At 55.8% G+C, this 25,077-nt stretch overlaps 1 protein-coding gene across 4 annotated transcripts in view; it reads right to left on the bottom strand.

Moving 5' to 3' along the window:
* The window catches only part of LOC148808876 (capping protein, Arp2/3 and myosin-I linker protein 3-like), a 29,868-nt gene extending 5,066 nt beyond the window's left edge, over positions 1-24,802 (bottom strand). For all 4 annotated transcript variants that reach the window (XM_088909357.1, XM_088909359.1, XM_088909358.1 and 1 more), the window contains exons 1-14: positions 24,715-24,802; positions 20,180-20,273; positions 17,659-17,757; positions 15,080-15,208; positions 13,438-13,551; positions 13,159-13,334; positions 9,383-9,470; positions 7,081-7,203; positions 5,835-5,901; positions 4,734-4,936; positions 3,773-3,852; positions 2,984-3,160; positions 791-1,004; positions 169-691 (exon numbers count right to left, since the gene is read on the bottom strand). In XM_088909357.1, coding sequence (XP_088765483.1) covers positions 169-691; positions 791-1,004; positions 2,984-3,160; positions 3,773-3,852; positions 4,734-4,936; positions 5,835-5,901; positions 7,081-7,203; positions 9,383-9,470; positions 13,159-13,334; positions 13,438-13,551; positions 15,080-15,208; positions 17,659-17,757; positions 20,180-20,273; positions 24,715-24,719 — 2,092 coding nt within the window. In that variant the 5' untranslated portion in view covers positions 24,720-24,802. The remainder of the gene's footprint in view (positions 1-168; positions 692-790; positions 1,005-2,983; positions 3,161-3,772; positions 3,853-4,733; positions 4,937-5,834; positions 5,902-7,080; positions 7,204-9,382; positions 9,471-13,158; positions 13,335-13,437; positions 13,552-15,079; positions 15,209-17,658; positions 17,758-20,179; positions 20,274-24,714) is intronic.
* Between the last annotated feature and the right edge of the window lie 275 nt (positions 24,803-25,077).

The following is a 25,077-nucleotide window of genomic DNA, read 5'->3' as shown; positions in this document are numbered from 1 at the left end:
GGCCCAGACCTTAGAAAGGTGGGTGGGAACTGGGGGAACATGCAAACTCCACACGTACAGTGTTCCAGGCTGGAGACCAGAACCGAAGGTCACCAACAGCGACACTAACAGCACGCTCACTGAGACAGCTGGGGCTGTCTGACACACAGGCGCAGGGGGGTGCAGTACCCGAGCTCTCCAGCAGGTGTCTCTGCCTCAGGCCGGCCAGGCTGGGTTTGCTGGACTGGGGCGGCGGCTCCGGTTTCACAGGCTGGGCTGGGACTTCCGAGCCTGGAGACGTCCCGCGGTCGTCCGAGGCCCGTCTCTCCACCTCCCTGTCTGTCTGCCTGCTCTGCGCAGCCTGTCTGTCTGTCTCCCTGTCTGCCTGCCTGCTCTGCGCAGCCTGTCTGTCTGTCTCCCTGTCTGTCTGCCTGCTCTGCGCAGCCTGTCTGTCTGTCTCCCTGTCTGCCTGCCTGCCCTGCGCAGCCTGTCTGTCTGTCTCCCTGTCTGCCTGCCTGCCCTGCGCAGCCTGTCTGTCTGTCTCCCTGTCTGCCTGCCTGCCCTGCGCAGCCTGTCTGTCTGTCTCCCTGCCTGCCTGCCTGCTGTCTGCAGCCCGTCTGTCTGTCAGTTTGCTCTCTGCGGCCCGTCTGTCTGTCTGCCTGCTGTCTCCAGCCTGTCTGTCGGTCTGCCTCTCCACTCCAGACTCGGGTTTCTGAAAGAGGGAGAGAGAGACCTGAGAGATGCTGCGGCAGCCCGACAGCGCCCCCTGGTGCCCGCCCGGCGCTGGCCCGCCTCGCACCCTGGACTGCACCTGCTTGGCTGCCAGGCTCATCAGCTTGCCCAGGCCCATGCCCGGGAGGGGCACCCCCTGCACCGGCCGCGCCTCCACCAGGCCTCCTGCCCCGTCCCCCGGAGAGTGCACCTTCTTCCCATCAGCCCCTGGGCTCCGGGTGTCCTGGCCGGAGGGCTCGGCCTTCCCAGCATTCCCTGGGGGCTGCAGCAGGGAGTACAGACCCTCCGGGTGACTGAAGACGAGAGAGAGAGAGAGAGGAGGGAGTGTGTGTCAGACTCCACACAGACACTACACACAGGTACACACAGGTACGCACAGGTACACACAGGTACACACAGGTACACACAGGTACACTGACACAGGTGAGACAGGTCAACACAGACAAGACACTGCACACAGTGCTGAGACAGGTGAGACAGGTCTACACAGACAAGACACTGCACACTGCACACAGCGCTGAGACAGGCGAGACAGGTCCACACAGACAAGACACTGCACACAGCGCTGAGACATGTTAGACAGGTCTACACAGACAAGACACTGCACACAGCGCTGAGACAGGTGAGACAGGACCACACAGACAAGACACTGCACACAGCGCTGAGACAGGTGAGACAGGTCCACACAGACAAGACACTGCACACAGCACTGAGACAGGTCCACACAGACAAGACACTGCACACAGCGCTGAGACAGGTGAGACAGGTCCACATAGACAAGACACTGCACACAGTGCTGAGACAGGTGAGACAGGTCCACACAGACAAGACACTGCACACAGTGCTGAGACAGGTGAGACAGGTCTACACAGACAAGACACTGCACACTGCACACAGCGCTGAGACAGGCGAGACAGGTCCACACAGACAAGACACTGCACACAGCGCTGAGACATGTTAGACAGGTCTACACAGACAAGACACTGCACACAGCGCTGAGACAGGTGAGACAGGACCACACAGACAAGACACTGCACACAGCGCTGAGACAGGTGAGACAGGACCACACAGACAAGACACTGCACACAGCGCTGAGACAGGTGAGACAGGTCCACACAGACAAGACACTGCACACAGCACTGAGACAGGTCCACACAGACAAGACACTGCACACAGCGCTGAGACAGGTGAGACAGGTCCACACAGACAAGACACTGCACACAGTGCTGAGACAGGTGAGACAGGTCCACACAGACAAGACACTGCACACAGTGCTGAGACAGGTGAGACAGGTCTACACAGACAAGACACTGCACACTGCACACAGCGCTGAGACAGGCGAGACAGGTCCACACAGACAAGACACTGCACACAGCGCTGAGACATGTTAGACAGGTCTACACAGACAAGACACTGCACACAGCGCTGAGACAGGTGAGACAGGACCACACAGACAAGACACTGCACACAGCGCTGAGACAGGTGAGACAGGTCCACACAGACAAGACACTGCACACAGCACTGAGACAGGTCCACACAGACAAGACACTGCACACAGCGCTGAGACAGGTGAGACAGGTCCACACAGACAAGACACTGCACACAGCGCTGAGACAGGTGAGACAGGTCCACACAGACAAGACACTGCACACAGCGCTGAGACAGGTGAGACAGGTCCACACAGACAAGACACTGCACACAGTGCTGAGACAGGTGAGACAGGTCCACACAGACAAGACACTGCACACAGCGCTGAGACAGGTGAGACAGGTCCACACAGACAAGACACTGCACACAGCGCTGAGACAGGTGAGACAGGACCACACAGACAAGACACTGCACACAGCACTGAGACAGGTCCACACAGACAAGACACTGCACACAGTGCTGAGACAGGTGAGACAGGTCCACACAGACAAGACACTGCACACAGCGCTGAGACAGGTGAGACAGGACCACACAGACAAGACACTGCACACAGTGCTGAGACAGGTGAGACAGGTCTACACAGACAAGACACTGCACACAGTGCTGAGACAGGTGAGACAGGTCCACACAGACAAGACACTGCACACAGCGCTGAGACAGGTCCACACAGACAAGACACTGCACACAGCGCTGAGACAGGTGAGACAGGTCCACACAGACAAGACACTGCACACAGCGCTGAGACAGGTGAGACAGGTCCACACACGTCGATTTGAAACTTCAATTCCAGAGCCTCCCTGGAGAAACAGATGGAAAGGGAGCCCAGTCGTTCCCCGAGCTGTACCTAGGGGGCGCTGTGCGGCACTCTTCCCCACAGGCCCCTCCCCCTGCCCCGGACTCTGCGTGCTGATTGGCTGCGGGGGGGTTGCGGTTCCGGCGGAAGCCGAAGATGGACAGCACGGTGCGCCTCTTCTTCCTGTGGGAGCGCAGCGACTGGGCCTGGTGCAGAGCGGAGAGCTGGCTGCCGGGGGGACAGGCGGACAGAGGGAGACAGGGGGTTAATTCGGGCGCATTCTCTCCCGATCGCAGCCGAGCGTCGAGTGGGGGCTGGCTCACGCAGTATTGATTATTGATTGACTGGGTGCTGCCCGGTTCGGGGTTCAGACTGGACTCAGGGCTTGGGGTTCGGGGTTCGGACTGGACTTGGGGTTCAGGGTTCGGGGTTCAGACTGGACTCGGGGCTTGGGGTTCGGGGTTCAGACTGGACTCGGGGCCTGGGGTTTGGGGTTTGGAATGGATTCAGGGCTTGGGGTTCGGGGGTTCAGACTGGACTTGTGGCTTGAGGTTCAGGGTTCGGGTTTCAGACTGGACTTGTGGCTTGAGGTTCAGGGTTAAGGATTCGGACTGGACTCAGATCTAAGGGCTCAGAGTGCAGGGTTCAGGCTCGGGGCTCGGGGCTCGGGGCTCGGGGCTCGGGGCTCGGGGTTCAGAGTTTGGACTGGGCTCGGGGTTCAGGGTTCAGGGATCAGGCTGGACTTGTGGCTTGAGGTTCAGGGCTTGGGGTTCAGGGTTCAGGGATCAGGCTGGACTTGTGGCTTGAGGTTCGGGGCTCCGGGTTCGAGCGAGGCCTCACCTGTCGGGCAGGACCCTCTTGGTGTAGAAGTCGGGCAGCCCGTCGTCCAGCCTCGTCACGGCGCCGTTCTCAGCACAGTGCTGCGCAGGCAGAGAGAGACAGACGGGTTAGGACCGGGGGGCCAGGAGGGGAGACCCCTCGACAAGAGCCCCTCCCGGAGGCGTCGTCGGCACGACGAGGCAGCTCGGGGACCCACAAAGCACTGGCGGCTCCGGATTCGAAAGAGTCAGGGAAAGTAAGAGGGAGAGAGAGACAGGCAGAAAGAGGAGAGAGACAGGTTAAAACACCAGTAAGTTAGACAAGGTGTTACTGACGAGTGTGAGAGAGAGACGGGTCAGAGATCAGAGAGAGTTAGACAAGGTGTTACTGACGAGTGTGAGAGAGAGACGGGTCAGAGATCAGAGAGAGTTAGACAAGGTGTTACTGATGAGTGTGAGAGAGAGATGGGTCAGAGATCAGAGAGAGTTAGACAAGGTGTTACTGACGCGTGTGAGAGAGAGACAGGCTAGAGATCAGAGAGTGTTAGACAATGTTTTAATGATGAGAGAGAGGGAGAGAGAGACAGGTTAAGAGGGAAGGAGAGGGAAACAGCCGACATCCAGAGAAACTCCTTAGAAACTGAGAAGAGTTGGGAGAGTTTAAACACCAGTGAGAGAGACAGGTTAGAAATCAAACAGGCAGAGAGAGTTAACAGCAACAGAGAGACTGAAAGCTCAGAAAGCCGAAAAGAGGGTGAGACAGGTTGAGTACCAGTGAGAGAGACAGAGGAGATTACGTGGTCAAGGTCAGGGTCAGAGTGTTAGAAATGAGAGCGATTGTCTTAGAACCAGGAAGAAGAGGAGGAAGAGAGGGACAGGCAGGACATGAGATAAAGGGGGAGAGGGGAGAGGAGGAAACAGCTGGGATATAGGGAGGGAGAGAAAGACAGGCAGAGACTGATGGAGACTCCTCTTTCGCTCACAGAGTTGTTGGGGATCTCCGGAGGGGCGGGGACTCGCCGGTGCCTCCTGGGCGGTCTCGGCCTCACCCGGGTCACGTGACGCAGCGGTGCACCCTGGGTGGGCAGGGCAGAGAGGGTTTCCCACGATGCCGAGTGAGAGAGGGGCGTGGAGAGGAGGGGAGGGGCTGAGGGAGGAGGGGAGGAGCTGGAGTCATCACCTAGACCTGAGGGAGAGAGAAACAGAGGGGTTAATAGAGTACATTAACACTGCACTGAGAGAGAGGGGTTCATACAGACACACTGACTGATTGGACACTCCAGTACATTAACACTGCACTGAGAGAGAGGGGTTCATACAGACACACTGACTGGACACTCCAGTACATTAACACTGCACTGAGAGAGAGGGGTTCATACAGACACACTGACTGACTGGACACTCCAGTACATTAACACTGCACTGAGAGAGAGGGGTTCATACAGACACACTGACTGACTGGACACTCCAGTAAATTAACACTGCACTGAGAGAGAGGGGTTCATACAGACACACTGACTGGACACTCCAGTACATTAACACTGCACTGAGAGAGAGGGGTTCATACAGACACACTGACTGGACACTCCAGTACATTAACACTGCACTGAGAGAGAGGGGTTCATACAGACACACTGACTGACTGGACACTCCAGTACATTAACACTGCACTGAGAGAGAGGGGTTCATACAGACACACTGACTGACTGGACACTCCAGTACATTAACACTGCACTGAGAGAGAGGGGTTCATACAGACACACTGACTGACTGGACACTCCAGTACATTAACACTGCACTGAGAGAGAGGGGTTCATACAGACACACTGACTGACTGGACACTCCAGTACATTAACACTGCACTGAGAGAGAGGGGTTCATACAGACACACTGACTGGACACTCCAGTACATTAACACTGCACTGAGAGAGAGGGGTTCATACAGACACACTGACTGACTGGACACTCCAGTACATTAACACTGCACTGAGAGAGAGGGGTTCATACAGACACACTGACTGGACACTCCAGTACATTAACACTGCACTGAGAGAGAGGGGTTAATACAGGGACAGTGAACTCACTCAGTCTGGTGGAAACCGGGCGGATTCTCCTCATTCTGGACGTCCGCTTCTTTATCGCTATAGTGTCCTGCAGGAAGGGGCAGAGATGCACAGGGCGAAGAGACAGAGGCCGGGGCCCCAATCCACATCCGCCATCATCACATGCCCACCAGCGCACACAAAAAGCCCAGCTCTCACACACACTCACACACTATGCTGGTGTCCAGTTCACACTTACAGACACGTATTCACAGACATACACACTTGCACTCACGATGCTAGTGCCCAGCTCACATTCAGAGACAAAGCGGGTGCCCAGCTCACACACACTCGCACAAACACTCAAGACACGGGTGCCCAGCTCACACAAACTCGCACAAACACTCACGACACGGGTGCCCAGCTCACACACACTTGCACAAACACTCAAGACACGGGTGCCCAGCTCACACACAGTCGCACAAACATTCACGACACGGGTGCCCAGCTCACACTCACTCGCACAAACACTCAAGACACGGGTGCCCAGCTCACACACACTCGCACAAACACTCAAGACACGGGTGCCCAGCTCACACACACTCGCACAAACACTCAAGACACGGGTGCCCAGCTCACACTCACTTGCATACACACTCACGACACGGGTGCCCAGCTAAAACACACTCACGACTCTGGTGCCAAGCTCACACACACACGACGCCTTGTGCCCAGCTCACACATATTCACAAACCTGGTGCCCAGCACACACGCACGCACACACACACTCACGATTTTGGTGCCCAGCTCACACACTCCCGATGCTGATGCCCATCTCACATACACAGTCACGATGCTGGTGCCCAGCTTAGACACACACACTCCCGATGCTGGTGCCCAGCTCTCACACACACACACACACACACACACACAAACACACACACGTGATGCTGGTGCTCAGCTCACACACACACACTCCCGATGATGGTGCCCAGCTCTCACACGCACGCACGCACACACACACACACACACACACACACACACACACACACACACACACACACACACACACACGTGATGCTGGTGCCCAGCTCTCACACACACACTCCCGATGCTGGTGCCCAGCTCTCACACACACACACACACACACACACACACACACACACACACACACACACGTGATGCTGGTGCCCAGCTCTCACACACGCACTCCCGATGCTGGTGCCCAGCTCTCACACACACACACACACTCTCGTGATACTGGTGCTCAGCTCACACACGCACTCACGATGCTGGTGCCCAGCTCTTCGTCAGTGATGTCCAGAGAGTCGCGGTGTCTCCTCCGGCTCGTGCCCGTGCCTGTGCCCTCCTCCTCCCGGGCCCAGTGCTTCACTTGGGACACATGGCGAGCCTGGGGGGGGGTGACAGGCTCATGTTCAACAAGGCAGGAAATCAAAGTGAGAGTGTCTGTCGTCTTCCTGTCCAAGTGCTGGAGAAGATCAGTACTATCAGATCCGAGACTCTCGAGGGGTCTCAGACTCAAATCATCTCTGGCGCTGGTCCAATGACACACAGCTGAGATCAGACTCTGGGAACGGGTCAGACAGTCCCTCTGGCACCGGTCCGATCGGACACTGCGGGCTCAGACTCCGGGAACAGGTCAGTCAGTCCCTCTTGCACCGGTCCGATCGGACACTGCCGGGCTCAGACTCCGGGAACAGGTCAGACAGTCCCTCTGGCACCGGTCCGATCGGACACTGCGGGCTCAGACTCCGGGAACAGGTCAGACAGTCCCTCTGGCACCGGTCCGATCGGACACTGCGGGCTCAGACTCCGGGAACAGGTCAGACAGTCCCTCTGGCACCGGTCCGATCGGACACTGCGGGCTCAGACTCCGGGAACAGGTCAGACAGTCCCTCTGGCACCGGTCCGATCGGACACTGCCGGGCTCAGACTCCGGGAACGGGTCAGACAGTCCCTCTGGCACCGGTCCGATCGGACACTGCCGGGCTCAGACTCTGGGAACGGGTCAGTCAGTCCCTCTGGCACCGGTCCGATCGGACACTGCCGGGCTCAGACTCTGGGAACAGGTCAGACAGTCCCTCTGGCACCCTCTGGCACCGGTCCGATCGGACACTGCCGGGCTCAGACTCCGGGAACAGGTCAGTCAGTCCCGCTGGCACCGGTCCGATCGGACACTGCCGGGCTCAGACTCCGGGAACGGGTCAGTCGGTCCCTCTGGCACCGGTCCGATCGGACACTGCCGGGCTCAGACTCCGGGAGCGGGTCAGACGGTCCCTCTGGCACCGGTCCGATCGGACACTGCCGGGCTAAGACTCCGGGAGCGGGTCAATCGGTCCCTCTGGCACCGGTCCGATCGGACACTGTCGGGTTCAGACTCTGGGAGCGGGTCAGTCGGTCCCTCTGGCACCGGTCCGATCGGACACTGCGGGCTCAGACTCCGGGAGCGGGTCAATCGGTCCCTCTGGCACCGGTCCGATCGGACACTGCCGGGCTAAGACTCCGGGAGCGGGTCAATCGGTCCCTCTGGCACCGGTCCGATCGGACACTGCCGGGCTCAGACTCCGGGAGCGGGTCAATCGGTCCCTCTGGCACCGGTCCGATCGGACACTGCCGGGCTCAGACTCCGGGAGCGGGTCAATCGGTCCCTCTGGCACCGGTCCGATCGGACACTGCCGGGCTCAGACTCCGGGAGCGGGTCAATCGGTCCCTCTGGCACCGGTCCGATCGGACACTGCCGGGCTCAGACTCCGGGAGCGGGTCAGTCGGTCCCTCTGGCACCGGTCCGATCGGACACTGCCGGGCTCAGACTCTGGGAACGGGTCAGTCGGTCCCTCTGGCACCGGTCCGATCGGACACTGCGGGCTCAGACTCCGGGAACGGGTCAGTCGGTCCCTCTGGCACCGGTCCGATCGGACACTGCGGGCTCAGACTCCGGGAACGGGTCAGACGGTCCCTCTGGCACCGGTCCGATCGGACACTGCCGGGCTCAGACTCCGGGAACGGGTCAGACGGTCCCTCTGGCACCGGTCCGATCGGACACTGCCGGGCTCAGACTCCGGGAACGGGTCAGACGGTCCCTCTGGCACCGGTCCGATCGGACACTGCGGGCTCAGACTCCGGGAACGGGTCAGACGGTCCCTCTGGCACCGGTCCGATCGGACACTGTCGGGCTCAGACTCCGGGAGCGGGTCAGTCGGTCCCTCTGGCACCGGTCCGATCGGACACTGCGGGCTCAGACTCCGGGAGCGGGTCAGTCGGTCCCTCTGGCACCGGTCCGATCGGACACTGCCGGGCTCAGACTCCGGGAGCGGGTCAGTCGGTCCCTCTGGCACCGGTCCGATCGGACACTGCCGGGCTCAGACTCTGGGAGCGGGTCAGTCGGTCCCTCTGGCACCGGTCCGATGGGGACAGGAGAACTGTGTTTGGGCTTGAGCAGTAATGGACCATCTCGGGCCAGAATCACTGTCCGGGTCCCCTTCCTGCTACAACGGATCACAGCATCAGGAACAGTGGTTCTGCAGGACCACTGGGAACACTGGGATGGGACAGGATTGTGTGTCACTCACCAGGGTCTTGTGAGTAGCGTACAACTCCTGCAGAATCTGGTCCACAATGGAGTTTGTGAGATAGGAGACTACAGACAGCTTCACCTCCCTGAGAGAGAGACAGGAAGAGAGGGAGAGGGGTTAATACAGACACACTGACTGACTGGACACTCCAGTACATTAACACTGCACTGAGAGAGAGGGGTTCATACAGACACACTGACTGACTGGACACTCCAGTACATTAACACTGCACTGAGAGAGAGGGGTTCATACAGACACACTGACTGACTGGACACTCCAGTACATTAACACTGCACTGAGAGAGAGGGGTTCATACAGACACACTGACTGACTGGACACTCCAGTACATTAACACTGCACTGAGAGAGAGGGGTTCATACAGACACACTGACTGACTGGACACTCCAGTACATTAACACTGCACTGAGAGAGAGGGGTTCATACAGACACACTGACTGGACACTCCAGTACATTAACACTGCACTGAGAGAGAGGGGTTAATACAGACACACTGACTGGACAATCCAGTACATTAACACTGCACTGAGAGAGAGGGGTTCATACAGACACACTGACTGGACACTCCAGTACATTAACACTGCACTGAGAGAGAGGGGTTCATACAGACACACTGACTGGACACTCCAGTACATTAACACTGCACTGAGAGAGAGGGGTTCATACAGACACACTGACTGACTGGACACTCCAGTACATTAACACTGCACTGAGAGAGAGGGGTTCATACAGACACACTGACTGGACACTCCAGTACATTAACACTACACTGAGAGAGAGGGGTTCATACAGACACACTGACTGGACACTCCAGTACATTAACACTGCACTGAGAGAGAGGGGTTCATACAGACACACTGACTGACTGGACACTCCAGTACATTAACACTGCACTGAGAGAGAGGGGTTCATACAGACACACTGACTGACTGGACACTCCAGCACATTAACACTGCACTGAGAGAGAGGGGTTCATACAGACACACTGACTGACTGGACACTCCAGTACATTAACACTGCACTGAGAGAGAGGGGTTCATACAGACACACTGACTGACTGGACACTCCAGTACATTAACACTGCACTGAGAGAGAGGCGTTCATACAGACACACTGACTGACTGGACACTCCAGTACATTAACACTGCACTGAGAGAGAGGGGTTAATACAGACACACTGACTGACTGGACACTCCAGTACATTAACACTGCACTGAGAGAGAGGGGTTCATACAGACACACTGACTGGACACTCCAGTACATTAACACTGCACTGAGACAGAGGGGTTCATACAGACACACTGACTGGACACTCCAGTACATTAACACTGCACTGAGAGAGAGGGGTTAATACAGACACACTGACTGGACACTCCAGTACATTAACACTGCACTGAGAGAGAGGGGTTCATACAGACACACTGACTGACTGGACACTCCAGTACATTAACACTGCACTGAGAGAGAGGGGTTCATACAGACACACTGACTGGACACTCCAGTACATTAACACTGCACTGAGAGAGAGGGGTTAATACAGACACACTGACTGGACACTCCAGTACATTAACACTGCACTGAGAGAGAGGGGTTCATACAGACACACTGACTGACTGGACACTCCAGTACATTAACACTGCACTGAGAGAGAGGGGTTCATACAGACACACTGACTGACTGGACACTCCAGTACATTAACACTGCACTGAGAGAGAGGGGTTCATACAGACACACTGACTGGACACTCCAGTACATTAACACTGCACTGAGAGAGAGGGGTTCATACAGACACACTGACTGGACACTCCAGTACATTAACACTGCACTGAGAGAGAGGGGTTCATACAGACACACTGACTGACTGGACACTCCAGTACATTAACACTGCACTGAGAGAGAGGGGTTCATACAGACACACTGACTGACTGGACACTCCAGTACATTAACACAGCACTGAGAGAGAGGGGTTCATACAGACACACTGACTGACTGGACACTCCAGTACATTAACACTGCACTGAGAGAGAGGGGTTCATACAGACACACTGACTGACTGGACACTCCAGTACATTAACACTGCACTGAGAGAGAGGGGTTCATACAGACAGACTGACTGGACACTCCAGTACATTAACACTGCACTGAGAGAGAGGGGTTCATACAGACACACTGACTGACTGGACACTCCAGTACATTAACACTGCACTGAGAGAGAGGGGTTAATACAGACACACTGACTGACTGGACACTCCAGTACATTAACACTGCACTGAGAGAGAGGGGTTCATACAGACACACTGACTGACTGGACACTCCAGAACATTAACACTGCACTGAGAGAGAGGGGTTCATACAGACACACTGACTGGACACTCCAGTACATTAACACTGCACTGAGAGAGAGGGGTTCATACAGACACACTGACTGACTGGACACTCCAGTACATTAACACTGCACTGAGAGAGAGGGGTTCATACAGACACACTGACTGGACACTCCAGTACATTAACACTGCACTGAGAGAGAGGGGTTCATACAGACACACTGACTGGACACTCCAGTACATTAACACTGCACTGAGAGAGAGGGGTTCATACAGACACACTGACTGACTGGACACTCCAGTACATTAACACTGCACTGAGAGAGAGGGGTTCATACAGACACACTGACTGACTGGACACTCCAGTACATTAACACAGCACTGAGAGAGAGGGGTTCATACAGACACACTGACTGACTGGACACTCCAGTACATTAACACTGCACTGAGAGAGAGGGGTTCATACAGACACACTGACTGACTGGACACTCCAGTACATTAACACTGCACTGAGAGAGAGGGGTTCATACAGACAGACTGACTGGACACTCCAGTACATTAACACTGCACTGAGAGAGAGGGGTTCATACAGACACACTGACTGACTGGACACTCCAGTACATTAACACTGCACTGAGAGAGAGGGGTTAATACAGACACACTGACTGACTGGACACTCCAGTACATTAACACTGCACTGAGAGAGAGGGGTTCATACAGACACACTGACTGACTGGACACTCCAGAACATTAACACTGCACTGAGAGAGAGGGGTTCATACAGACACACTGACTGGACACTCCAGTACATTAACACTGCACTGAGAGAGAGGGGTTCATACAGACACACTGACTGACTGGACACTCCAGTACATTAACACTGCACTGAGAGAGAGGGGTTCATACAGACACACTGACTGGACACTCCAGTACATTAACACTGCACTGAGAGAGAGGGGTTCATACAGACACACTGACTGGACACTCCAGTACATTAACACTGCACTGAGAGAGAGGGGTTCATACAGACACACTGACTGACTGGACACTCCAGTACATTAACACTGCACTGAGAGAGAGGGGTTCATACAGACACACTGACTGACTGGACACTCCAGTACATTAACACTGCACTGAGAGAGAGGGGTTCATACAGACACACTGACTGACTGGACACTCTAGTACATTAACACTGCACTGAGAGAGAGGGGTTCATACAGACAGACTGACTGGACACTCCAGTACATTAACACTGCACTGAGAGAGAGGGGTTCATACAGACACACTGACTGACTGGACACTCCAGTACATTAACACTGCACTAAGAGAGAGGGGTTAATACAGACACACTGACTGACTGGACACTCCAGTACATTAACACTGCACTGAGAGAGAGGGGTTCATACAGACACACTGACTGGACAGACTCACTCCAGGGCCCGGTGGATGTCCTGTCCTGCTCTCTCCATCAGGGCGGTGCGGATGGTGGAACGAGGGATGGAGACGCGGTCGGTGACGGAGGAGAGGGGGGGGGTGAGGCGCTCAGCCTGTGTCGCGGACTGGGGGCACAGCTCCTGGCAGAGAGACACCATGGAGTCCACGATCACCTGGGGGGCAGGAGGCAGCCGGTCAGCAGGGGCACAGGGGGCAGTGGCAGGAGAGACGGGCGCGGGAGGGAGAGGAGGAGGAGGCCGGCGTCTTCCTCGGTACCTGCAGCTCCTTGTCAGCAGCCTTGGCGAGATCACCAGCCAGAGAGTCCAGCCGCTGCCTGACCGGGCCGTCCACCGACAGCACATGGGCCAGCTCGCAGAGAGACGGGTACAGCTGGGAGAGAGAGACAGGTTAATACACACACAGCACGTGGGCCAACTCGCAGAGAGACGGGTACAGCTGGGAGAGAGAGACAGGTTAATACACACACAGCACGTGGGCCAGCTCGCAGAGAGACGGGTACAGCTGGGAGAGAGAGACAGGTTAATACACACACAGCACATGGGCCAGCTCGCAGAGAGACGGGTACAGCTGGGACAGAGAGAGACAGACAGGTTAACATACACACAGCACATGGGCCAGCTCACAGAGAGACGGGTACAGCTGGGACAGAGAGAGACAGACAGGTTAACACACACACAGCACATGGGCCGGCTCACAGAGAGACGGGTACAGCTGGGACAGAGAGAGACAGACAGGTTAAAACACACACAGCATATGGGCCACCTCGCAGAGAGAGGGGTACAGCTGGGAGAGAGAGACAGGTTAATACACACACAGCTCATGGGTCAGCTCGCAGAGAGACGGGTACAGCTGGGACAGAGAGACAGGTTAACACACACACAGCATATGGGCCAGTTCGCAGAGAGACGGGTACAGCTGGGACAGAGAGAGACAGACAGGTTAACACACACACAGCACATGGGCCAGCTCACAGAGAGACGGGTACAGCTGGGACAGAGAGAGAGAGAGACAGGTTAACACACCCGCAGCACATGGGCCAGCTCACAGAGAGACGGGTACAGCTGGGACAGAGAGAGAGAGAGAGAGAGAGACAGGTTAACACACCCGCAGCACATGGGCCAGCTCACAGAGAGACGGGTACAGCTGGGACAGAGAGAGAGAGAGAGAGAGAGAGACAGGTTAACACACCCGCAGCACATGGGCCAGCTCACAGAGAGCTGGGAGAGAGAGACAGGTTAATACACACACAGCTCATGGGCCAGCTCGCAGAGAGACGGGTACAGCTGGGAGAGAGAGACAGGTTAACACACACACAGCTCATGGGCCAGCTCGCAGAGAGACGGGTACAGCTGGGAGAGAGAGTCAGGTTAACACACACACAGCTCATGGGCCAGCTCGCAGAGAGACGGGTACAGCTGGGAGAGAGAGACAGGTTAACACACCCACAGCACATGGGCCAGCGCGCAGAGAGACGGGTACAGCTGGGACAGAGAGAGAGAGAGACAGGTTAACACACCCACACAGACCCACTAGGAGAGAGAGATGGGTTAACGCATGAACAGAAAGAGAGCGAGACATGAGCTGAAGCAGAAAAAAAACGGAGAGATGAGAGTTCAGCGAAAGCCCTGGCTGAATGTGACTGGTGAAAGATGATGGGTTAGCAATACAGAGGACCGGGTCAATAACTCACAGACAGAGGGCAAAGCTCAGTACACAGAGAGACGCAGAACTGAAGACAGCCAGCGCACTCAAGCACAGGAACAGGCAGAAGAAGCAGACCCTGAGACAGCGATCAGCGTCACAGACACTGCGAGAGGCAGACAGGCCTACAGCACACACAGATCAACACAGCAGGAGATTCAGACCGGCTCAGCTGCTCAGCAAGGGAGAGGCTCACCGCTCGGGAGTTCCTGGCCTCCTTCAGGACCTGTCTCGCTCCCTGCAGGTCTTCCCGAACGGCTTCAGTTGGGCAGCTTCGCAGCACACACACCTGCTGCTGAACACGCACACACAGCCTGTCCATCACCTGAGAGAGGAGAGGGGTTAATACAGACACACTGACTGGACACTCCAGTACATTAACACTGCACTGAGAGAGAGGGGTTCATACAGACACACTGACTGGACACTCCAGTACATTAACACTGCACTGAGAGAGAGGGGTTCATACAGACACACTGACTGGACACTCCAGTACATTAACACTGCGCTGAGAGAGAGGGGTTCATACAGACACACTGACTGACTGGACACTCCAGTACATTAACACTGCACTGAGAGAGAGGGGTTCATACAGACACACTGACTGGACACTCCAGTACATTAACACTGCACTGAGAGAGAGGGGTTAATACAGACACACTGACTGGACACTCCAGTACATTAACACTGCACTGAGAGAGAGGGGTTCATACAGACACACTGACTGGACACTCCAGTACATTAACACTGCACTGAGAGAGAGGGGTTCATACAGACACACTGACTGGACACTCCAGTACATTAACACTGCACTGAGAGAGAGGGGTTCATACAGACACACTGACTGACTGGACACTCCAGTACATTAACACTGCACTGAGAGAGAGGGGTTCATACAGACACACTGACTGACTGGACACTCCAGTACATTAACACTGCACTGAGAGAGAGGGGTTCATACAGACACACTGACTGGACACTCCAGTACATTAACACTGCACTGAGAGAGAGGGGTTCATACAGACACACTGACTGGACACTCCAGTACATTAACACTGCACTGAGAGAGAGGGGTTCATACAGACACACTGACTGACTGGACACTCCAGTACATTAACACTGCACTGAGAGAGAGGGGTTCATACAGACACACTGACTGGACACTCCAGTACATTAACACTGCACTGAGAGAGAGGGGTTCAAACAGACACACTGACTGGACACTCCAGTACATTAACACTGCACTGAGAGAGGGGTTCATACAGACACACTGACTGGACACTCCAGTACATTAACACTGCACTGAGAGAGAGGGGTTCATACAGACACACTGACTGGACACTCCAGTACATTAACACTGCACTGAGAGAGAGGGGTTCATACAGACACACTGACTGACTGGACACTCCAGTACATTAACACTGCACTGAGAGAGAGGGGTTCATACAGACACACTGACTGACTGGACACTCCAGTACATTAACACTGCACTGAGAGAGAGGGGTTCATACAGACACACCGACTGGACACTCCAGTACATTAACACTGCACTGAGAGAGAGGGGTTCATACAGACACACTGACTGGACACTCCAGTACATTAACACTGCACTGAGAGAGAGGGGTTCATACAGACACACTGACTGACTGGACACTCCAGTACATTAACACTGCACTGAGAGAGAGGGGTTCATACAGACACACTGACTGGACACTCCAGTACATTAACACAGCACTGAGAGAGAGGGGTTAATACAGACACACTGACTGGACACTCCAGTACATTAACACAGCACTGAGAGAGAGGGGTTCATAAAGACACACTGACTGACTGGACACTCCAGTACATTAACACTGCACTGAGAGAGAGGGGTTCATACAGACACACTGACTGGACACTCCAGTATATTAACACTGCACTGAGAGAGAGGGGTTCATACAGACACACTGACTGACTGGACACTCCAGTACATTAACACTGCACTGAGAGAGAGGGGTTAATACAGACACACTGACTGGACACTCCAGTACATTAACACTGCACTGAGAGAGGGGTTCATACAGACACACTGACTGGACACTCCAGTACATTAAAACTGCACTGAGAGAGAGGGGTTCATACAGACACACTGACTGGACACTCCAGTACATTAACACTGCACTGAGAGAGAGGGGTTCATACAGACACACTGACTGACTGGACACTCCAGTACATTAACACTGCACTGAGAGAGAGGGGTTAATACAGACACACTGACTGGACACTCCAGTACATTAACACTGCACTGAGAGAGAGGGGTTAATACAGACACACTGACTGACTGGACACTGCAGTACATTAACACTGCACTGAGAGAGAGGGGTTCATACAGACACACTGACTGACTGGACACTCCAGTACATTAACACTGCACTGAGAGAGAGGGGTTCATACAGACACACTGACTGACTGGACACTCCAGTACATTAACACTGCACTGAGAGAGAGGGGTTAATACAGACACACTGACTGACTGGACACTCCAGTACATTAACACTGCACTGAGAGAGAGGGGTTCATACAGACACACTGACTGGACACTCCAGTACATTAACACTGCACTGAGAGAGAGGGGTTAATACAGACACACTGACTGACTGGACACTCCAGTACATTAACACTGCACTGAGAGAGAGGGGTTCATACAGAGATACAGCGCAGGGAGTGTAGGAGAGTTTAAACAGTGACAGCGCTGCGCCTGCTCCTACACGGCCTGTGGCCGCGCCGCGTGTTTACTTGCTCGGCCGTGCTGGTGACCAGGCCCTGGTGCAGCCGGAGAGCCTGTCTCTGCGAGAAGCACTGCGTCTGGTTGTTCCTCAGCAGGGCTCGCTGGATCTGAGGGAGAGGGGAGAGGAGAGTGGTCACCCATCCTCACGACGCCCGTCAACGACTGTCTGCGGCAGCACAACAGCACACACTCTCAGAGCTCTTAATGGGCCACGCAGTGGCATGACGGGTCAGCAGTGCTGGCTCAGGGCTGCGGGGTCCGGGGTTCCAGTGTGCTCTGCTTGCGTGTTTCTCCCTGCATCCAGGTGGTATTTCACCAGAGGCTCCGGCTTCCTCTGGCCCCCACAGACATATTGGTCAGGCTAACTGGTGTGTGCGTGCACGTGCGCGCGTGTGAGGGAGAGTGTGTGAGAGAGTGCATGGGTGCACATGTGTGCACGTGTGAAAGAGGGTGTGAGAGTGTGCACATGTGAGAGAGGGCGTGAGTGTGTTCTTGTGAGAAAGCACATGCGTGCAAGTGTGAGAGAGGGCGTGAGTGTGTGCACGTGTGAAAGAGGGCATGAGTGTGTACACGTGTGAGAGAGGGCATGAGTGTGTGCATGTGTGAGAGAGGACATGAGTGTGTTCATGTGAGAGAGCGTGAGAGTGTGCACGTGTGAAAGAGGGTGTGTGTGTGCACGTGTGAAAGAGGGCGTGAGTGTGTGCACGTGCGAAAGAGGGCGTGAGTGTGTGCATGCAAGTGAGATAGAGCGCATGAGTGTGTGCATGTGTAAAAGAGGGCGTGAGTGTGTGCATGCAAGCGAGAGAGAGCGCCTGTGTGCACATGTGAAAGAGGGCATGAGTGTGTGCATGCATGTGAGAGAGAGGGCATGAGTGTGTTCATGTGTGAAAGAGGGTGTGAGTGTGTGCACGTGAGAGAGAGGGTGTGAGTGTGTGCACGTGAGAGAGAGGGCGTGAGTGTGTGCACGTGTGAAAGAGGGTGTGAGTGTGTGCATGCATGTGAGAGAGAGGGCATGAGTATGTGCACGTGTGAAAGAGGGTGTGAGTGTGTGCATGCATGTGAGAGAGAGGGCATGAGTGTGTGCACGTGTGAAAGAGGGTGTGAGTGTGCACGTGAGAGAGGGCATGAGTGTGTGCACGTGAGAGAGAGGGCATGAGTGTGAGCACGTGGGAAAGAGGGTGTGAGTGTGAGCACGTGGGAAAGAGGCTGTGAGTGTGTGCACATGAGAGAGAGGGTGTGAGTGTGAGCACTTGGAAAAGAGGGTGTGAGTGTGTGCACGTGAGAGAGAGGGCGTGAGTGTGTGCACGTGAGAGAGAGGGCATGAGTGTGAGCACATGGGAAAGAGGGTGTGAGTGTGTGCACGTGTGAAATAGGGCGTGAGTGTGTGCACATGAGAGAGAGGGCATGAGTGTGAGCACATGGGAAAGAGGGTGTGAGTGTGTGCACGTGAGAGAGAGGGCGTGAGTGTGTGCACGTGGGAAAGAGGGTGTGAGTGTGTGCACGTGGGAAAGAGGGCGTGAGTGTGAGCACATGAGAGAGAGGGCATGAGTGTGTGCACGTGGGAAAGAGGGCGTGAGTGTGTGCACGTGGGAAAGAGGGTGTGAGTGTGAGCACGTGGGAAAGAGGGTGTGAGTGTGAGCACGTGAGAGAGAGGGCGTGAGTGTGTGCACGTGAGAGAGAGGGCGTGAGTGTGTGCACGTGGGAAAGAGGGTGTGAGAGTGAGCACGTAAGAGAGAGGGTGTGAGTGTGTGCACGTGAGAGAGAGGGCATGAGTGTGAGCACGTGGGAAAGAGGCTGTGAGTGTGAGCATGTGAGAGAGAGGGTGTGAGTGTGTGCACATGAGAGAGAGGGTGTGAGTGTGTGCACATGAGAGAGAGGGTGTGAGTGTGAGCACGTGGGAAAGAGGGTGTGAGTGTGTGCACATGAGAGAGAGGGTGTGAGTGTGTGCACGTGCGAAAGAGGGCATGAGTGTGTGCATGCAAGTGAGATAGAGCGCATGAGTGTGTGCATGTGTAAAAGAGGGCGTGAGTGTGTGCATGCAAGCGAGAGAGAGCGCCTGTGTGCACATGTGAAAGAGGGCATGAGTGTGTGCATGCATGTGAGAGAGAGGGCATGAGTGTGTTCATGTGTGAAAGAGGGTGTGAGTGTGTGCACGTGAGAGAGAGGGTGTGAGTGTGTGCACGTGAGAGAGAGGGCGTGAGTGTGTGCACGTGTGAAAGAGGGTGTGAGTGTGTGCATGCATGTGAGAGAGAGGGCATGAGTATGTGCACGTGTGAAAGAGGGTGTGAGTGTGTGCATGCATGTGAGAGAGAGGGCATGAGTGTGTGCACGTGTGAAAGAGGGTGTGAGTGTGCACGTGAGAGAGGGCATGAGTGTGTGCACGTGAGAGAGAGGGCATGAGTGTGAGCACGTGGGAAAGAGGGTGTGAGTGTCTCCACACAGACAGCACCCCAGGATCAGGCTCGAACCCGGCCGCCCTGCTGAATCTCACGCAGCAGCGATGTCCTCTTGTTGGTACCAGCTCCTCACCTTGGTCAGTGCCTGCTCCGTCCTGTCGGGGGCGCCGCGGTACGCCTGGGTGATGTCGCTGAGGGGCAGGGGCATGTACTGCAGGGTGAAGTTACTGGGAGAGAAGAAACACCCTGGGATTAGACACCCCTGCCCCCCCCCCCCCACAGGGAGACACAGAGTGGGCCCCTCTAATGGTGGCGATGGGGATCTGTCTACTGCTCTGGCAGAGCTGTGACGCATGAGCCAGAGGAGAGAGGAGGAGAGAGAGGAGAGAGAGGAGAGAGAGGAGAGAGAGGAGAGGGGAGTGATGGTGATCTGTCTACTGCTCTGGCAGAGCTGTGACGCATGAGCCAGAGGAGAGAGGAGGAGAGAGAGGAGGAGAGAGGAGAGGGGAGAGAGAGGAGAGAGGAGAGAGGAGAGAGAGGAGAGGGGAGTGATGGGGATCTGTCTACTGCTCTGGCAGAGCTGTGACGCATGAGCCAGAGGAGAGAGGAGGAGAGAGAGGAGAGAGAGGAGAGGGGAGAGAGAGGAGAGGGGAGTGATGGTGATCTGTCTACTGCTCTGGCAGAGCTGTGACGCATGAGCCAGAGGAGAGAGGAGGAGAGAGAGGAGGAGGGAGAGGAGAGAGAGGAGAGAGAGGAGAGAGGAGAGAGAGGAGAGAGGAGTGATGGTGATCTGTCTACTGCTCTGGCAGAGCTGTGACGCATGAGCCAGAGGAGAGAGGAGGAGAGAGAGGAGGAGAGAGAGGAGAGAGGAGAGAGAGGAGAGAGGAGAGATGGTGATCTGTCTACTGCTCTGGCAGAGCTGTGACGCATGAGCCAGAGGAGAGAGGAGGAGAGAGAGGAGGAGAGAGAGGAGAGAGGAGAGAGAGGAGAGGGGAGTGATGGGGATCTGTCTACTGCTCTGGCAGAGCTGTGACGCATGAGCCAGAGGAGAGAGGAGGAGAGAGAGGAGGAGAGAGGAGAGGGGAGAGAGAGGAGAGAGGAGAGAGAGGAGAGGGGAGTGATGGTGATCTGTCTACTGCTCTGGCAGAGCTGTGACGCATGAGCCAGAGGAGAGAGGAGGAGAGAGAGGAGGAGAGAGAGGAGAGAGGAGAGAGAGGAGAGGGGAGTGATGGGGATCTGTCTACTGCTCTGGCAGAGCTGTGACGCATGAGCCAGAGGAGAGAGGAGGAGAGAGAGGAGAGAGGAGAGAGAGGAGAGGGGAGTGATGGTGATCTGTCTACTGCTCTGGCAGAGCTGTGACGCATGAGCCAGAGGAGAGAGGAGGAGAGAGAGGAGGAGAGAGAGGAGAGAGGAGAGAGAGGAGAGGGGAGTGATGGTGATCTGTCTACTGCTCTGGCAGAGCTGTGACGCATGAGCCAGAGGAGAGAGGAGGAGAGAGAGGAGAGAGAGGAGAGAGAGGAGAGAGGAGAGAGAGGAGAGGGGAGTGATGGTGATCTGTCTACTGCTCTGGCAGAGCTGTGACGCATGAGCCAGAGGAGAGAGGAGGAGAGAGAGGAGGAGAGAGAGGAGAGAGGAGAGAGAGGAGAGGGGAGTGATGGTGATCTGTCTACTGCTCTGGCAGAGCTGTGACGCATGATCCAGAGGAGAGAGGAGGAGAGAGAGGAGAGAGAGGAGAGAGAGGAGAGAGGAGAGAGAGGAGAGAGAGGAGAGGGGAGTGATGGTGATCTGTCTACTGCTCTGGCAGAGCTGTGACGCATGAGCCAGAGGAGAGAGGAGGAGAGAGAGGAGGAGAGAGAGGAGAGAGGAGAGAGAGGAGAGGGGAGTGATGGGGATCTGTCTACTGCTTTGGCAGAGCTATGACGCATGAGCCAGAGGAGAGAGGAGGAGAGAGAGGAGAGAGAGGAGAGGGGAGAGAGAGGAGAGAGGAGAGAGAGGAGAGGGGAGTGATGGTGATCTGTCTACTGCTCTGGCAGAGCTATGACGCATGAGCTAGAGGTGAGAGGAGGAGAGAGAGGAGACAGGAGGGAAGGGGGCAGAGAGAGTGATACCAGGGAGGAGAGAGGATGGAGGAGAGAGGAGGAGAGAGAGGAGAGAGGGGAGAGAGGAGAGATGGTGATCTCCCTACTGCTCTGGCAGAGCTGTGACGCATGAGCCAGAGGAGAGAGGAGGAGAGAGAGGAGAGAGAGGAGAGGGGAGTGATGGTGATCTGTCTACTGCTTTGGCAGAGCTATGACGCATGAGCTAGAGGTGAGAGGAGGAGAGAGAGGAGACAGGAGGGAAGGGGGCAGAGAGAGTGATACCAGGGAGGAGAGAGGATGGAGGAGAGAGGAGAGAGGGGAGAGAGGAGAGATGGTGATCTCCCTACTGCTCTGGCAGAGCTGTGACGCATGAGCCAGAGGAGAGAGGAGGAGAGAGAGGAGGAGAGAGAGGAGAGGGGAGTGATGGTGATCTGTCTACTGCTCTGGCAGAGCTGTGACGCATGAGCCAGAGGAGAGAGGAGGAGAGAGGAGGAGAGAGAGGAGAGAGAGGAGAGGGGAGAGAGAGGAGAGAGGAGAGAGGAGAGAGAGGAGAGGGGAGTGATGGGGATCTGTCTACTGCTCTGGCAGAGCTGTGACGCATGAGCCAGAGGAGAGAGGAGGAGAGAGAGGAGGAGAGAGAGGAGAGAGGAGAGAGAGGAGAGGGGAGTGATGGTGATCTGTCTACTGCTCTGGCGGAGCTGTGACGCATGAGCCAGAGGAGAGAGGAGGAGAGAGAGGAGAGAGAGGAGAGGGGAGAGAGAGGAGAGGGGAGTGATGGTGATCTGTCTACTGCTCTGGCAGAGCTGTGACGCATGAGCCAGAGGAGAGAGGAGGAGAGAGAGGAGAGGGGAGAGAGAGGAGAGAGGAGAGAGAGGAGAGGGGAGTGATGGTGATCTGTCTACTGCTTTGGCAGAGCTATGACGCATGAGCTAGAGGTGAGAGGAGGAGAGAGAGGAGACAGGAGGGAAGGGGGCAGAGAGAGTGATACCAGGGAGGAGAGAGGATGGAGGAGAGAGGAGAGAGGGGAGAGAGGAGAGATGGTGATCTGTCTACTGCTCTGGCAGAGCTGTGACGCATGAGCCAGAGGAGAGAGGAGGAGAGAGAGGAGAGAGGAGAGAGAGGAGAGGGGAGTGATGGTGATCTGTCTACTGCTCTGGCAGAGCTGTGACGCATGAGCCAGAGGAGAGAGGAGGAGAGAGAGGAGAGAGAGGAGAGGGGAGAGAGAGGAGAGAGGAGAGAGAGGAGAGGGGAGTGATGGTGATCTGTCTACTGCTCTGGCAGAGCTATGACACATGAGCTAGAGGAGAGAGGAGGAGAGAGAGGAGAGAGAGGAGAGGGGAGAGAGAGGAGAGGGGAGTGATGGTGATCTGTCTACTGCTCTGGCAGAGCTGTGACGCATGAGCCAGAGGAGAGAGGAGGAGAGAGAGGAGAGAGAGGAGAGGGGAGAGAGAGAGGAGAGAGGAGAGAGGAGAAGGGGAGTGATGGTGATCTGTCTACTGCTCTGGCAGAGCTGTGACGCATGAGCCAGAGGAGAGAGGAGGAGAGAGAGGAGGAGAGAGGAGAGGGGAGTGATGGTGATCTGTCTACTGCTTTGGCAGAGCTATGACACATGAGCTAGAGGTGAGAGGAGGAGAGAGAGGAGACAGGAGGGAAGGGGCAGAGAGAGTGATACCAGGGAGGAGAGAGGATGGAGGAGAGAGGAGGAGAGAGGGGAGAGAGGAGAGATGGTGATCTCTCTACTGCTCTGGCAGAGCTGTGACGCATGAGCCAGAGGAGAGAGGAGGAGAGAGAGGAGAAGAGAGAGGAGAGAGAGAGAGAGGAGAGGGGAGTGATGGTGATCTGTCTACTGCTTTGGCAGAGCTGTGACACATGAGCTAGAGGTGAGAGGAGGAGAGAGAGGAGACAGGAGGGAAGGGGGCAGAGAGAGTGATACCAGGGAGGAGAGAGGATGGAGGAGAGAGAGGAGAGAGGGAGAGAGGAGAGATGGTGATCTCTCTACTGCTCTGGCAGAGCTGTGACACATGAGCCAGAGGAGAGAGGAGAGAGAGAGAGGGAGAGGCGGAGGAGGAGAGGGGAGAAGAGAGAGAGGAGAAGAGAGAGGAGAGGGGAGTGATGGTGATCTGTCTACGCCTTTGGCAGAGCTGTGACACATGAGCTAGAGGTGAGAGGAGGAGAGAGAGGAGACAGGAGGAAGGGGGCAGAGAGTGATACCAGGGAGGAGAGAGGAGGAGAGAGAGGAGAGATGGTGATCTCTCTACTGCTCTGGCAGAGCTGTGACACATGAGCCAGAGGAGAGAGGAGGAGAGAGAGGAGAGAGGGGGAGGAGGAATGGAAGAGATGAACAGGAAACCCCCAGAGGCAGGAGAGAGGAGACTGTGTGGGTGAGTCAGTCAAGCGAGCAGCAGGGGAGATGAGAGACAGCCCTACTGACCGTGCGATTCTGTCAGTCCTGCTGATCACTGAACTGCGGGTCGACGGGGAGGGACTGCGCCTGGTGTCTCTGGTGACTCTGAATGCCCCCCTCTGTTACCCCAGCTGTTCCCAATAAACTGGCCACACACCCCCTTGCCCACCACCACTACCCTCTCACTTCATCACTCACTGCTCCAGGGCTCGGGCAATGTCCAGGAATCCCACAGCAGAAGTGTTATTCCGATCCCACGATACGCTCCTGAGTGAGACAGACAGGCAGAGAGACAGAGGGGTTAATACAGACCCAGCGCTCTCCTCGTTTCCTGCTGATTCAGAACATTCATATCCTGAAAGCACGCCGGAGACTGACTGGGAGACACTGACACCAGCACAGTGTGACTGGGACAGACTACTCTCCCTCCCAGAGCAGCAGTGCCCTGTCTCTCTCTCCCTCCCAGAGCTGCAGTGCCCTGTCTCTCTCTCTCAGAGCAACAGTGCCCTGTCTCTCTCTCTCAGAGCAACAGTGCCCTGTCTCTCTCTC

This window comes from Atractosteus spatula, unplaced genomic scaffold (genome assembly GCF_055471065.1).
Source record: "Atractosteus spatula isolate fAtrSpa1 unplaced genomic scaffold, fAtrSpa1.hap1 Scaffold_189, whole genome shotgun sequence".
NCBI classification, from domain to species: domain Eukaryota; kingdom Metazoa; phylum Chordata; class Actinopteri; order Semionotiformes; family Lepisosteidae; genus Atractosteus; species Atractosteus spatula.
The sequence above is the reverse complement of the archived record's forward strand: the minus strand, read 5'-3'. Positions and strand labels throughout refer to the sequence as shown.